Below are 16,892 nucleotides of genomic sequence, written 5' to 3'. Positions count from 1 at the left end.
AAGAGGGCGGCACAAACACCTGGCCCATCTAGGAGTGGCACTGCAGTGTCAGACAGTATGGCACTTAAAAAAATTGGCCCCAAACAGCACATGATGCAAAGAAAAGAGAAAAAGAGGTGCACTGTGGTCGCTGGACGGCCAAGCTAAGCGACACAAACACCTCAATATCACAGGAATTATTCGTTCTAATCAATGGTATTATTGGTAGTGATGAGCGGGTTTGGTTCCACGGAAACCGAACCCCCCCGAACTTCACCCTTTTTACACGGTTCCGAGGCATACTCGGATTCTCCCGTATGGCTCGGTTAATCCGAGCGCGCCCGAACGTCATCATCCCGCTGTCGGATTCTCACGAGATTCGGATTCTATATAAGCAGCCGCGCGTCGCCGCCATTTTCACTCGTGCATTGGAAATGTTAGGGAGAGGACGTGGCTGGCGTCCTCTCCATGTATTGTTGATGCAAATATTTGTGCTTGCTTTACTTATTGCTTAATTGTGGGGACTGGGGAGCAGCTGTATATTAATATAGGAGGAGTACAGTGCAGAGTTTTGCTGATCAGTGACCACCAATTTTATCCATTCTCTGCATGAAAAAAACGCTTCTTTTCTGTGCTCAGTGTGCTGCATTTATCTGTGCTCACACTGCTTAATTGTGGGGACTGGGGAGCAGCTGTATTATATAGCAGGAGTACAGTGCAGAGTTTTGCTGACAATGACCACCAGTATACGTTGTCTGCCTGAAAAACACTCCATATCTGTGCTCAGTGTGCTGCTTTATTGTGGGGACTGGGGACCACCAGTATAATATTATATAAAAGGAGTACAGTGCAGAGTTTTGCTGACCAGTGACCACCAGTATACGTTGTCTGCCTGAAAAACACTCCATATCTGTGCTGCATTGTAGACAGTATATAGTAGGAGTACAGTGCATAATTTTGCTGACCACCAGTATATAATATATAGGAGTACGGTACAGAAGGCCACTGCTGTACCTACCTCTGTGTCGTCAAGTATACTATCCATCCATACCTGTGGTGCATTTCAGTTTTGCACAGTTTGCTGACCACCAGTATATAATATATAGCATTACGGTACAGAAGGCCACTGCTGTACCTACCTCTGTGTCGTCAAGTATACTATCCATCCATACCTGTGGTGCATTTCAGTTTTGCACAGTTTGCTGACCACCAGTATATTTTATATAGCATTACGGTACAGTAGGCCACTGCTGTACCTACCTCTGTGTCGTCAAGTATACTATCCATCTACATTCTATACCTGTGGTGCATTTTAGTTTTGCAGTTTGCTGACACAGTGACCACCAGTATATATAGCAGTACGGTACGGAAGGCCACTGCTGTACCTACCTCTGTGTCGTCAAGTATACTATCCATCTACATTCTATACCTGTGGTGCATTTCAGTTGTGCAGTTTGCTGACACAGTGACCACCAGTATATATAGCAGTACGGTACGGAAGGCCACTGCTGTACCTACCTCTGTGTCGTCAAGTATACTATCCATCTACATTCTATACCTGTGGTGCATTTTAGTTTTGCAGTTTGCTGACACAGTGACCACCAGTATATATAGCAGTACGGTACGGAAGGCCACTGCTGTACCTACCTCTGTGTCGTCAAGTATACTATCCATCTACATTCTATACCTGTGGTGCATTTTAGTTTTGCAGCTTGCTGACACAGTGACCACCAGTATATATAGCAGTACGGTACGGAAGGCCACTGCTGTACCTACCTCTGTGTCGTCAAGTATACTATCCATCTACATTCTATACCTGCGGTGCATTTTAGTTTTGCAGTTTGCTGACACAGTGACCACCAGTATATATAGCAGTACGGTATGGAAGGCCACTGCTGTACCTACCTCTGTGTCGTCAAGTATACTATCCATCTAGATTCTATACCTGTGGTGCATTTCAGTTGTGCAGTTTGCTGACACAGTGACCACCAGTATATATAGCAGTACGGTACGGAAGACCACTGCTGTACCTACCTCTGTGTCGTCAAGTATACTATCCATCTAAATTCTATACCTGTGGTGCATTTCAGTTGTGCAGTTTGCTGACACAGTGACCACCAGTATATAAAGCAGTACGATACGGAAGGCCACTGCTGTACCTACCTCTGTGTCGTCAAGTATACTATCCATCTACATTCTATACCTGTGGTGCATTTTAGTTTTGCAGTTTGCTGACACAGTGACCACCAGTATATATAGCAGTACGGTACGGAAGGCCACTGCTGTACCTACCTCTGTGTCGTCAAGTATACTATCCATCTACATTCTATACCTGTGGTGCATTTCAGTTGTGCAGTTTGCTGACACAGTGACCACCAGTATATATAGCAGTACGGTACGGAAGGCCACTGCTGTACCTACCTCTGTGTCGTCAAGTATACTATCCATCTACATACTATACCTGTGGTGCATTTTAGTTTTGCAGTTTGCTGACACAGTGACCACCAGTATATATAGCAGTACGGTACGGAAGGCCACTGCTGTACCTACCTCTGTGTCGTCAAGTATACTATCCATCTTCATTCTATACCTGTGGTGCATTTCAGTTGTGCAGTTTGCTGACACAGTGACCACCAGTTTATATAGCAGTACGGTACGGAAGGCCACTGCTGTACCTACCTCTGTGTCGTCAAGTATACTATCCATCTACATTCTATACCTGTGGTGCATTTTAGTTTTGCAGTTTGCTGACACAGTGACCACCAGTATATATAGCAGTACGGTACGGAAGGCCACTACTGTACCTACCTCTGTGTCGTCAAGTATACTATCCATCTAGATTCTATACCTGTGGTGCATTTCAGTTGTGCAGTTTGCTGACACAGTGACCACCAGTATATATAGCAGTACGGTACGGAAGGCCACTGCTGTATCTACCTCTGTGTCGTCAAGTATACTATCCATCTACATTCTATACCTGTGGTGCATTTCAGTTGTGCGCAGTATATATAGTAGTAGGCCATTGCTATTGATACTGGCATATAATTCCACACATTAAAAAATGGAGAACAAAAATGTGGAGGGTAAAATAGGGAAAGATCAAGATCCACTTGCACCTAGTGCTGAAGCTGCTGCCACTAGTCATGGCAGAGACGATGAAATGCCATCAACGTCGTCTGCCAAAGCCAAGTCCCAATGTCATAGTAGAGAGCGTGTAAAATCCAAAAAGCAAAAGTTCAGTAAAATGATGACCCAAAAATCTAAATTAAAATCGTCTGAGGAGAAGCGTAAACTTGCCAATATGCCATTTACGACACGGAGTGGCAAGGAACGGCTGAGGCCCTGGCCTATGTTCATGGCTAGTGGTTCAGATTCACATGAGGATGGAAGCACTCATCCTCTCGCTAGAAAAATGAAAAGACTTAAGCTGGCAAAAGCACAGCAAAGAACTGTGCGTTCTTCTAAATCACAATCCCCAAGGAGAGTCCAATTGTGTCGGTTGCGATGCCTGACCTTCCCAACACTGGACGGGAAGAGCTTGCGCCTTCCACCATTTGCACGCCCCCTGCAAGTGCTGGAAGGAGCACCCGCAGTCCAGTTCCTGATAGTCAAATTGAAGATGTCACTGTTGAAGTACACCAGGATGAGGATATGGGTATTGCTGGCGCTGGAGAGGAAATTGACAAGGAGGATTCTGATGGTGAGGTGGTTTGTTTAAGTCAGGCACCCGGGGAGACACCTGTTGTCCGTGGGACGAATATGGCCATTGACATGCCTGGTCAAAATACAAAAAAATCACCTCTTCGGTGTGGAATTATTTCAACACAAATGCGGACAACAGGTGTCAAGCCGTGTGTTGCCTTTGTCAAGCTGTAATAAGTAGGGGTAAGGACGTTAACCACCTAGGAACATCCTCCCTTGGACCGCATTCATCAGAAGTCAGTGACAAGTTCAAAAACTTTGGGTGACAGCAGAAGGAGTCCACTGACAACTAAATCCCTTCCTCTTGTAACCAAGCTCCTGCAAACCACACCACCAACTCCCTCAGTGTCAATTTCCTCCTTACACAGGAAAGCCAATAGTCCTGCAGGCCATGTCACTGTCAAGTCTGACGAGTCCTCTCCTGCCTGGGATTCCTCCGATGCATCCTTGAGTGTAATGCCTACTGCTGCTGGCGCTGCTGTTGTTGCTGCTGGGAGTCGATCGTCATCCCAGAGGGGAAGTCGGAAGACCACTTGTACTACTTCCAGTAAGCAATTGACTGTCCAACAGTCCTTTGCGAGGAACATGAAATATCACAGCAGTGATCCTGCTGCAAAGCAGATAACTCAGGCCTTGGCAGCCTGGGCGGTGAGAAACGTGGTTCCGGTATCCACCGTTAATTCAGAGGCAACTAGAGACTTGATTGAGGTACTGTGTCCCCGGTACCAAATACCATCTAGGTTCCATTTCTCTAGGCAGGCAATACCGAAAATGTACACAGACCTCAGAAAAAGAGTCACCAGTGTCCTAAAAAATGCAGTTGTACCCAATGTCCACTTAACCACGGACATGTGGACAAGTGGAGCAGGGCAGACTCAGGACTATATGACTGTGACAGCCCACTGGGTAGATGTATTGCCCCCCGCAGCAAGAACAGCAGCGGCGGCACCAGTAGCAGCATCTCGCAAACGCCAACTCCTTCCTAGGCAGGCTACGCTTTGTATCACCGCTTTCCAGAAGAGGCACACAGCTGACAACCTCTTACGGAAACTGAGGAAGATCATCGCAGAATGGCTTACCCCAATTGGACTCTCCTGGGGATTTGTGACATCGGACAACACCAGCAATATTGTGCGTGCATTACATCTGGGCAAATTCCAGCACGTTCCATGTTTTGCACATACATTGAATTTGGTGGTGCAGAATTATTAAAAAAACGACAGGGGCGTGCAAGAGATGCTGTCGGTGGCCCGAAGAATTGCGGGCCACTTTCGGCATTCAGCCACCGCGTGCCGAAGACTGAAGCACCACCAAACATTCCTGAACCTGCCCTGCCATCATCTGAAGCAAGAGGTGGTAACGAGGTGGAATTCAACCCTATATATGCTTCAGAGGATGGAGGAGCAGCAAAAGGCCATTCAAGCCTATACATCTGCCCACGATATAGGCAAAGGAGGGGGAATGCATCTGACTCAAGCGCAGTGGAGAATGATTTCAACGTTGTGCAAGGTTCTGCAACCCTTTGAACTTGCCACACGTGAAGTCAGTTCAGACACTGCCAGCCTGAGTCAGGTATTCCCCTCATCAGGCTTTTGCAGAAGAAGCTGGAGACATTGAAGGAGGAGCTAAAATAGAGCGATTCCGCTAGGCATGTGGGACTTGTGGATGGAGCCCTTAATTCGCTTAACAAGGATTCACGGGTGGTCAAGCTGTTGAAATCAGAGCACTACATTTTGGCCACCGTGCTCGATCCTAGATTTAAAACCTACGTTGTATGTCTCTTTCCGGCAGACACAAGTCTGCAGAGGTTCAAAGACCTGCTGGTGAGAAAATTGTCAAGTCAAGCGGAACGTGACCCGTCAACATCTCCTCCTTCACATACTCCCGCAACTGGGGGTGAGAGGAAAAGGCTAAGAATTCCGAGCCCACCCGCTGGCGGTGATGCAGGGCAGTCTGGAGCGAGTGCTGACATCTGGTCCGGACTGAAGGACCTGCCAACGATTACTAACATGACGTCTACTGTCACTGCATATGATTCTCTCACAATTGAAAGAATGGTGGAGGATTATATGAGTGACCGCATCCAAGTAGGCATGTCAGACAGTCCGTACGTATACTGGCAGGAAAAAGAGGCAATTTGGAGGCCCTTGCACAAACTGGCTTTATTCTACCTAAGTTGCCCTCCCTCCAGTGTGTACTCCGAAAGAGTGTTTAGTGCAGCCGCTCACCTTGTCAGCAATCGGCGTACGAGGTTACTTCCAGAAAATGTGGAGAAGATGATGTTCATCAAAATGAATTATAATAAATTCCTCCGTGGAGACATTCACCAGCAGCAATTGCCTCCAGAAAGTACACAGGGATCTGAGATGGTGGATTCCAGTGGGGACGAATTAATAATCTGTGAGGAGGGGGATGTACACAGTGAAAGGAGTGAGGAATCGGAGGATGATGATGAGGTGGACATCTTGCCTCTGTAGAGCCAGTTTGTGCAAGGAAAGATTGATTGCTTCTTTTTTTGGTGGGGGCCCAAACCAACCAGTCATTTCAGTCACAGTCGTGTGGCAGACCCTGTCGCTGAAATGATGGGTTCGTTAAAGTGTGCATGTCCTGTTTATACAACATAAGGGTGGGTGGGAGGGCCCCAGGACAATTCCATCTTGCACCTCTTTTTTTTTCATTTTTCTTTGCATCATGTGCTGTTTGGGGACTATTTTTTTGAAGTGCCATCCTGTCTGACACTGCAATGCCACTCCTAGATGGGCCAGGTGTTTGTGTCGGCCACTTGGGTCGCTTAGCTTAGTCACACAGCTACCTCATTGCGCCTCTTTTTTTCTTTGCATCATGTGCTGTTTGGGGACAATTTTTTTAATCTGCCATCATGTCTGACACTGCAGTGCCACTCCTAGATGGGCCAGGTGTTTGTGTCGGCCACTTGGGTCGCTTAGCTTAGTCACACAGCTACCTCATTGCGCCTCTTTTTTTCTTTGCATCATGTGCTGTTTGGGGACAATTTTTTGAATCTGCCATCCTGTTTGACACTGCAGTGCCACTCCTAGATGGGCCAGGTGTTTGTGTCGGCCACTTGGGTCGCTTAGCTTAGTCACACAGCGACCTTGGTGCGCCTCTTTTTTTCTTTGCATCATGTGCTGTTTGGTTACAATTTTTTTGAAGTGCCATCCTGTCTGACACTGCTATTTTTTTAAAGTGCCATCCTGTCTGACACTGCAGTGCCACTCCTAGATGGGCCAGGTGTTTGTGTCGGCCACTAGGGTCGCTTAGCTTAGTCACACAGCTACCTCATTGTGCCTCTTTTTTTCTTTGCATCATGTGCTGTTTGGGGACTATTTTTTTCAAGTGCCATCCTGTCTGACACTGCAGTGCCACTCCTAGATGGGCCAGGTGTTTGTGTCGGCCACTAGGGTCGCTTAGCTTAGTCACACAGCTACCTCATTGCGCCTCTTTTTTTATTTGCATCATGTGCTGTTTGGGGACTATTTTTTTCAAGTGCCATCCTGTCTGACACTGCAGTGCCACTCCTAGATGGGCCAGGTGTTTGTGTCGGCCACTAGGGTCGCTTAGCTTAGTCACACAGCTACCTCATTGCGCCTCTTTTTTTATTTGCATCATGTGCTGTTTGGGGACTATTTTTTTCAAGTGCCATCCTGTCTGACACTGCAGTGCCACTCCTAGATGGGCCAGGTGTTTGTGTCGGCCACTTAGTGCCATCCTGCCTGACACTGCAGTGCCACTCCTAGATGGGCCAGGTGTTTGTGTCGGCCACTTGTGTTGCTTAGCTTAGTCACACAGCGACCTTGGTGCGCCTCTTTTTTTCTTTGCATCATGTGCTGTTTGGGGACTATTTTTTTGAAGTGCCATCCTGCCTGACACTGCAGTGCCACTCCTAGATGGGCCAGGTGTTTGTGTCGGCCACTTGTGTCGCTTAGCTTAGTCACACAGCGACCTTGGTGCGCCTCTTTTTTTCTTTGCATCATGTGCTGTTTGGGGACAATTTTTTTGAAGTGCCATCCTGTCTGACACTGCAGTGCCACTCCTAGATGGGCCAGGTGTTTGTGTCGGCCACTTGTGTCGCTTAGCTTAGCCATCCAGCGACCTCGGTGCAAATTTTAGGACTAAAAATAATATTGTGAGGTGTGAGGTGTTCAGAATAGACTGAAAATTAGTGTAAATTATGGTTATTGAGGTTAATAATACTATGGGATCAAAATTACCCCCAAATTCTATGATTTAAGCTGTTTTTAGGGTTTTTTGTAAAAAAAAAACCCGAATCCAAAACACACCCGAATCCGACAAAAAAATTTCAGGGAGGTTTTGCCAAAACGCGTCCGAATCCAAAACACGGCCGCGGAATAGACTGATTGCAAGCCTCTGAGTGCTGCCTCTTATGTTGTGGATGTCTATATTATATATATACATTTATAACACAGTAACGCCAGCAGCTTCCCATATAGCAGGTGGTGGCTGGAATGCAACCAGAAAATCCAGGGGGATGCTGCCCGTATCCGGCTCCAGCAGCAGCTCCTGCACCATATCGGCAACACAGCACGGACCATCAGGACCGGGCCAAGTGACGGAGTAAGGGGGGGGGGGGGGGTTTGTGTTGCTGGGGCAGTTGGTGTACTTGTTAATTGTTTCCCCCCCCCTTCATTTGCATATATTTGTACTGTACATGAAGTGTGTATGTATGTACTATGTATGTGTATGATATATACATATATATATACATATATATATATATATGTGTGTGTGTGTGTTTTTATATGTGTCTGATATACTGTGTGTATATATATATATGTGTGTGTGTGTATTTATACATGTGTATAAATACGCTTCGGACCGGGTGGCTCACTCTGCTCGCCACATGTTATATTCACACTCGGTTGGTAGCTTGGACCCACCAACCGAGTGGAATACCCTGTGGATGTCGGGATTTTGTTCAGTATTTCACCGGCTGTCGGGATTCTGGCGTCAGTCTCCTGAACAGCGGGATTCCGACAGCTGGCATTTTAACTGCATCCCATATGTATGTATATATATATATATATATACATACACACATACATACATACATACATACATACATACACACCCACGGAAACCCCCCTGAATAAATCCTGCGTTTGCCCCTGTTTCTGTGTATTATGTGGTGGTTACTGATGTTCTGTGTATTATATGGTGGTTACTGATTGTCTCTGTACTATATGATGATCAAAAATACTCTATATTATATAATGATCACTGATGCTCTCTGTATTATACAGTGGTTACTAATGGTGTTTGTACTATATGATGATAAAGAATACTCTCTGCATTATATGGCGGTCACTGGTGCGCTCTGATTTGTATGGCAGCAATACTTATATCTGAATGTTGAGAAAGTGGATCGTCCATTTAAAAATACCGCTGTGTGTGTGTGTGTGTGTGTGTGTGTGTGTGTGTGTGTGTGTGTGTGTGTGTGTGCTTGCGTGTGTGTAGAGAGATAGAGAGATTACAACATGGCGCAAAGCCAGACAAAAAGTATGGTCAAGCAATGTTACTCTATCTTCAGGAAATAAAATGCTAGATCCCAGCGTTATTGGGAAAGTGCTGATAGTGTGAATGCCATAAATCTCATTCCATGTGTTAGACGCAGCGGGAAGCAAGTCCACACAATTTAGAGTTCTCACTTTTTGACCTCAGGTCTCACCACAAATATCTGTTGACATTTTTGGTAACACGGTTTCTCTTCATGTGCCTAAGCTGTTGATTTGTTTAGTCGAGATAAAACATTACATTTTGTCTCATGTTTTCCTAAGATTTCAATATCAAAGGTAACACTCTCCATCTGCTTTCAACATGTTTCTTCTGACATTAACTAATGTCTCCTATTAGTAGTTAAAGAGGCCAATCTGGTGAGAGTCGTTTCCAAGCAGAGTTCAAACAGGCCACAAGGAGAAGCACATTCTACGCCACCTCCTTAAAACTCTTTGTCTATTGTTAAGCCAAAGTCCTGGGGAGTGCACTGGAGAAACACAGGTCATGTTTATCACTTATCTCTGGCATAACAATGTAAATATAACTTATTGATGCTTTACAAACCAGTGGCTCAAACTGATCTTGGAACACTGATCAATAATGGCTTCTAACAGGTTGACAGGAATTTGATACACCTGCTAATAACGATGTAATTAACCCATAAATTACTTGTGAGCAATCAGAGATTTTTTTTGACGCACATTCAATGTTTAAAGGTGCAATCAACACTGCCAAACTCTAGAACCTTTGGCTCTCCAGCTGGTGTTGAACTACACATACCAGCATGCTCTGCGACAGTTTTGCTACTTGGCCATGCTAAAACTGTTGCAAGACATGCTGGGATGTGTAGTTCAACAACAGCTGGAGAGCCAAAGGTTGGCCATCCCTGCTCTAGAATGACAAAGTATCCTCTCAGGCAACAGTGTTACAATAAGATAATAAGTCACAATTATCCGTCACCTACTGAGCAAAATATAATAAATCAGAGCAACCAATCACAGAGTAATTAATCACAGTAACCAATCACAGAGTAATTAATCACAGAGTAATTAATCACATCTACCGATCAGAGTAATAAATTGCACCAATCAATCACAGGGTAGCTGGTTACCCCTACCAATCACAAGCTAATTAGTCACCCCTGCCAATCATATTATCACACCTACCAATCACAGGGTAACAAATTACCCTTATCGATCATAAGATAATTAGTCACACCTGCCGACCACAAGATAATAAGTCACACCAACCAATCACAGGGTAACAAGTTACCCCCTACTGATCACAAGATAATAAGTCACCCCTGCAAATCATAGGAAAACAAATCACACCAACCAATCACAAGAAAATGATTCACACCAACTGATAAGAAGATAATAATAAGTCACACCTAAATAATCGAAATATACTAAATCACACCAACTGATCCCAGGGTAATAAGTCACAACCATCAATCAAAAAATAGAAAGTAGCACATACTAATCAAAATATAATAAGTTGCACCTACCACTCACAAGATAATAAGTTACCGCTATCAATCACAAGATAAGTCACAAGATAAGTCAAACACATGACAATAAATCATGCCAACCTATAACATGATGATAAATCACACCAACCTATCACATGATAATAAATTATATCTACCGATCACAAGGTAATAAGTTGCAACAACCTATCATATTATAATAAATCATACCAACCTATCACAGGGTAATAAGTCACCTCTATCAATCACAAGATAAGTCACACCTACTATCGATCACAAGATAATAAGTCACCCATACAATTAATTTGGTGGTGCAGAAATTTTTGAGAAATGACAGGGGCGTGCAGGAGATGCTGTCAGTGGCCCGAAAAATTGCAGCCCACTTTCAACATTCAACCACTACGTGCCACTCCTAGATGGCCAGGTGTTTGTGCCGCACACTTGTGTCGATTAGCTTAGCATCCAGCGACCTTGGTGCACCTCTTTTTTTCTTTGCATCTTGTGCTGTTTGGTGACTAGTTTTTTAAAGTGCCATCCTGTCACTGCAGTGCCACTCCTATATGGACCAGGTGTTTGTGCCGCACACTTGTGTTGCTTAGCTTAGTCATACAGCTACCTCATTGCACCTCTTTTACTTCTTATCATGATGTGATGTTTGGGGCCTAGTTTTTGAAAAGTACCATCCTGTCTGACACTGCAGTGCCACTCCTAGATGGGCCAGGTCTTTGTGCTGCAAACTTGTGTCGCTTAGCTTAGTCATCCAGCAACCTTGGTGCAACTTTTATGCCTAAAAACAATATTGTGAGGTGTTCAGAATAGACAGTAAATGAGTGGAAATGTATGTTATTGAGGTTAATAATACTGTGGGATCAAAATTACCCCCAAATTCTGTGATTTTAGCTTTTTTTTTTTTTTAATCATCCAGATCCAAAACCAAAACCTGAAAGGGTGGTTTTGGCAAATCCTATCCAGATCCAAAACACGAGCGAGGATCCAGTCCAAAAGCAAAAAAAAACAAAACACGAAAAGTGCCTGCCGCACATCTCTACTACTGATCACAAGATAAGTCACACCTACTACCGATCACAAGATAATAAGTCACACCTACTACCGATCACAAGACAATAAGTCACACCTACTACCGATCACAAGATAACAAGTCACACCTACTACCGATCACAAGATAATAAGTCACACCTACTACCGATCACAAGACAATAAGTCACACCTACTACCGATCACAAGAAAATAAGTCACATCTACTACTGATCACAAGATAATAAGTCACACCTACTACCGATCACAAGATAATAAGTCACACCTACTACCGATCACAAGATAATAAGTCACACCTACTACCGATCACAAGAAAATAAGTCACATCTACTACTGATCACAAGATAATAAGTCACACCTACTACCGATCACAAGATAATAAGTCACACCTACTACCGATCACAAGATAATAAGTCACACCTACTACCGATCACAAGATAATAAGTCACACCTACTACCGATCACAAGATAATAAGTCACACCTACTACCGATCACAAGATAATAAGTCACACCTACTACCGATCACAAGATAATAAGTCACACCTACTACCGATCACAAGATAATAAGTCACATCTACTACTGATCACAAGAGAAGTCACACCCAAAATATGTCACAAATGGCGAAATGATTTTAAGTTTAAACATAAACAGTCAAAAAATTAGACATAATGTACAAACACAGAAGGACATTTAGGGTCTTTTTCAATTGGGTGCAAGGTTTTTGCAGTGAAAATTACAGTGGACTTCACAACCAATTTTGCATTACCTCGAGTTTGCATGCTCCCAAATCCCTAGGTATTCAACTGGGAAAATATTGGTTGCAGGATTTTTACAAAAAAACCCCACTGGGATGAAAAAATAATAATAATTGTTGACACTACCTCTGTGGTGCCAGGACTGTGCCCCAGAGTGAGCAACTGTGCCACCACTGCCCGGGAAGACCTCATCCTGCTGGGGGGCACCTTCTTACTTCCACCTGCACTCCGGCTACAGGATGTTAAAGATGAAGAAGTTGGTGATCCGGTGGTGGGGTTGGGTGGTTCCCGCAGCCTGGAGCATGGGCAGGATTCCGTGGTTGGATACATCCCCTTACTCTGGCTGATGCTGCACTGCATCCCTGTGCTTCTGGTCCTTCTCTTCTATGCTGTATACTCCACCGAGTGGCTTATGGCTGCGCCCCTGTCTGCTGCCTCCTAGTCCAATTCAGTTCCCCCTACGTGTGAGTGACTCTGAGCATCATCCTCTCCCTGGGAGAGACTCGTGCTCCGTCCTTCCACGGCCAGGCAGTAGGAGTAGGTAGATCCCACAGAGCAGCCAGCAGCAGCAGGGCAGTGGCTGGGCAACATGCATCCCTCACACCTGCGCTGCTCTCTGATCTAATTAATGGACCAATCAGCTAATTGTAAACTAATGGGCCCTACACACTGGGAGATTTTAGCGATTTTAACGATATTATTATTGGTCGATTTTTTCACCTATGATTTTTGCCTACACACTGAACGATATCGATGGCCAATTTGGACGATATGACAGTACATCTATATCGTCCAAAATTGACTTGCATGTATAAATGTAGCTAGATCAACGATAAACGACTGCAGGACCGTGGATCATTCATTGTTATTGCATACACACTGACAGATATGAACGTTTTATCGTTCATTTTTGAACAATATCGTTCATATCTGTCATTGTTATCGACAAGTGTGTAGGGCCCTTTAGTCATTAGAGGGGATGTCCAGGGGCTCTGAAGCAAGTGCCAACAATTTTTCCTGAAAATAAAGATTTTAGGAAAAATTGGACTTGCTCTGAAGCTGCAAGAAAAAAGCAGTGATCATTTCAATAGAAAGTACCACAACTAATTTCTTTCCTTCAGCTCAATAGGAAAATCCTTGCGGAGAAAGGATTTTTCAATATTTCACCCGCAATTGAATATACAACTTATACCCCTTTCACATCGGAAAACCCGGGTCAGATCCGGGATTTGAATGCGGCTCCAACCCGGCTGCGACCCAGGTAAAAGACGTTCACATCGCAATATTGACCTGGGTTATTCCTGGGTTATTGCCGTGTTGGTGTCTTTTTGCTCAACCCGGGTCACCCATGTTAAAAACAGTGTGATGTCATTTTCAAAGGACTTAATTGGTTCCCAGTTCCCTAACCCTTCAGCTTATTGACCACCTGCTGTTAGGACCTAATAAAACCTGATGCCGCAAGCATTTTGCAATATGTTATCGCATCCCTGACTGTACCCGTTTTCTGCCTACGTATTTCTTCTTCACCCCTGATCCGCAGCAACTCCCTGACTTCCTCATCACTCCAGTTTGCCATGGCTAATGAGGTCCAAAGGAGTGCAGAACAAAGTCCAAAGGAGTGCAGAACTGGTCCAAAGGAGTGCAGAACTAGGTCCAAAGGAGTGCAGAACTAGGTCCAAAGGAGTGAAGAACTAGGTCCAAAGGAGTGCAGAACTGGTCCAAAGGAGTGCAGAACTGTGCAGATTGCTTTCCAACACGTATGCTCGCAGTGCAGTACAGTAAACAGACCTCAGCTGACTGGAAACAACCAATCAGCACTATTTCTTCAGAGGTGGGTCGAATATCCCGGGACTGTAGCTTTTTAGTGCACAATAATCCGGGTCCGACACGTGTTCAACTCTTCTTTTAACCCGAGTTGAAATACCGGCTTGGACATCCTGAGATATTCAGTTTGGCGCTTTCACAGCGCACCTCGACCCGGGTGACTCGGCAACTACCCGGTAAAAAGCCGGGTTATTTTGGCGTAGTGAAATGGGTATTAGTGATCTTATTTTATGCAGTTCTGAAAACAGTTAATACTGACTGGCTGGTAAGAGCAAACTACTGTAGCTGCACATGTTTGCACTTTGCTTAATTAAATGAACTTAAAAGTGCTCTCGAGTGACCCGGTAATCGCCCAATGGCTGCAGTATGTTACTTCTCAGGCTGCAGAATGTTGCATCTTTCAAAGAGAATAACTGCTGCTCTTAGAAGCAAACATTTGTCATCTTCCTGGGGCTGAAGAGAAGCACCTGCCAGTGCCAACCTGGCAAATGTAAAGCCAATCTGTTGAGCATACAGACCTGTAAAGCTGGTATCACACGAGCTGTACAATGACAGTGTATGAGCTCCCAGGCTGCACTTCTCTGTTGAGCATACAGACCTGTAAAGCTGGTATCACACGAGCTGTACAATGACAGTATATGAGCTCCCAGGCTGCACTTCTTATCCTAGAAAACTATGACGTTTGCACTCTATGAATTTGGAATAAATATACATTGTACACTGTTCGGCGAATGGATATAAAAGGGATGGGAAAACATTTCCCTCTGAGCATTAAGATCCCACTAATCACTGCTAGGCCAATCACCGTAACTGTACTGGCAGAAATACGATAGGGGCGAAGTACTGACATTGGTCTGACAATCATTTTCATTATCCCTACAGTATCAGGGGCTGTACATTTCTCCAGGCAGAAGACAATTTGATGGCCTCATTATATAAAGATATACATATGAACAAATCATTATTATTATTATAACCTTACCGGCAGTGGGTTAAAGTTTTGATCCACCAGATGGTTGTACCCGTGATCAAAGAACGAGTGACGAATCACAACATCAATTCCTTGATTGGCTGACATTCCTAAGGTATTTAGCCACCTAAATAAGAGAAAACAAGATCAGCTTTAGTCGCTGTAAATAGACAAAGATGAGGCTTAATGTTCCGTGTGCCGGCACAGGATGAGTTATTATATGAAAATAACAGAAGACTGCTGTTTTCTATTCTGTGATCTGGACGTAACGGGACAGCACGCACAGTTACTACATCTGCCGTCTTATAGCGCCATTCTAATATGCTATCAGTGCCACGCACATCCGAGAGGTATTACCTCCGCTGTAAGATGTGCATCACCAGTGTCGGACTGGGCCATGAAGGGCCCACCAGGGGGGATGCTGTTGTAGGGGCCCATGCTTAAGGGTGTGGCCAGCCACCACAGAGGTTTGGCTAACCATTATAGAGTACATGTTCTGTTCCCCTTGGTAAATATATAATAAACCATATTCTTGTGAAGTATAATGTAACATAAGTATAATGCATAATTCAAGTGCACTAGGATAGAGTCTGGGACCTGATCCCTAGAGAAGGAGGAGGGCCCACAGGCAGTGGGGCCCACCGGTGGTTTCCCCTGTTCCCCTGTGGGCCAATCCGACCCTGTGCGTCACTCTCATTTCTTTATACACACAGTGGAGTAGCAGCGATAGCTCTGTATGTAACTGCAGCAGGAGGCAGGGGTGTGGGGGACTGCCCCGGGCTTCAGCCCAGCCCAGGGGTACACTGGAGAGGGGAGACCCCTTTATTGGGGGATCCCACTTCCCCAGGATTTCCCGGCCTGTGTTGACTAGTTAGGGGGGGGGGGGGAATAATGCTTTGTCTGGAAGACACCGTCAATTGTGTCCCCTGGCTGTGGAACTACCCCTCTGCTAGTAGAGCCTGGTGCTGTTTATAAAAATATGGGGGACCGCTAATAATTTTTTTCCTTTATTTGTAGAACGAGGGACAGCTCCAAGAGCCCGCTGTAGGTTAATTAAAAAACGGAGGACAACTACACATTTTGTTCCCTGTATTTTTTGAACCAGGGCCGACTCAAAGTGCCCGGTGCTGGTTATGCTTTGGGGCGGAGGGACCCCACTTATTTTTTTCTCTGATTTTTTTTTACTATTTAGTTACTTTTAGATCACACTGATCTGTGCAGGCTCCTGCAAACACTCAGCTCACAGGGACGTCTACAATATTTGCGTTTAAGTTTATTTTGTCCCAAGTTTGCTCCGTGTTTTTAAACATGTTTCTTTGCAAATTTCCATGTTGTATCCTTTTATGTTGTAAGTATTTGTGAGTTGGTTCGAGGGTGTTTGTATTTGCAGAATCATCCATGTTTTGCAGTTCAAAACATGCTTACTCCCCTGTTTGTCTTTATTAAATCTCAGAGTTTGAAGGAAAAAAAAGGCAAAATACGCACGAGAATGCAAACTTGGAGAAACACTATTCTTAGTAAATTTACCCCATGGAGGGAGGTAAAGAGAGACCCCTCGGCCCAGTGACTGATACATCTACAAT

At 44.7% G+C, this 16,892-nt stretch overlaps 1 protein-coding gene across 2 annotated transcripts in view; it reads right to left on the bottom strand.

Annotated features, from left to right (window-relative positions):
* LOC135056746 (inactive heparanase-2-like) overlaps nt 1-16,892 on the bottom strand; it is a 211,569-nt gene that overhangs the window by 61,469 nt on the left and 133,208 nt on the right. For both annotated transcript variants that reach the window (XM_063962283.1, XM_063962282.1), the window contains exon 7: nt 15,322-15,436. In XM_063962283.1, coding sequence (XP_063818353.1) covers nt 15,322-15,436 — 115 coding nt within the window. The remainder of the gene's footprint in view (nt 1-15,321; nt 15,437-16,892) is intronic.

This window comes from Pseudophryne corroboree, chromosome 3 (genome assembly GCF_028390025.1).
Source record: "Pseudophryne corroboree isolate aPseCor3 chromosome 3, aPseCor3.hap2, whole genome shotgun sequence".
Classification (NCBI taxonomy): domain Eukaryota; kingdom Metazoa; phylum Chordata; class Amphibia; order Anura; family Myobatrachidae; genus Pseudophryne; species Pseudophryne corroboree.
Note: the sequence above shows the minus strand (reverse complement) of the source record. Positions and strands in the feature narration are given on the sequence as shown.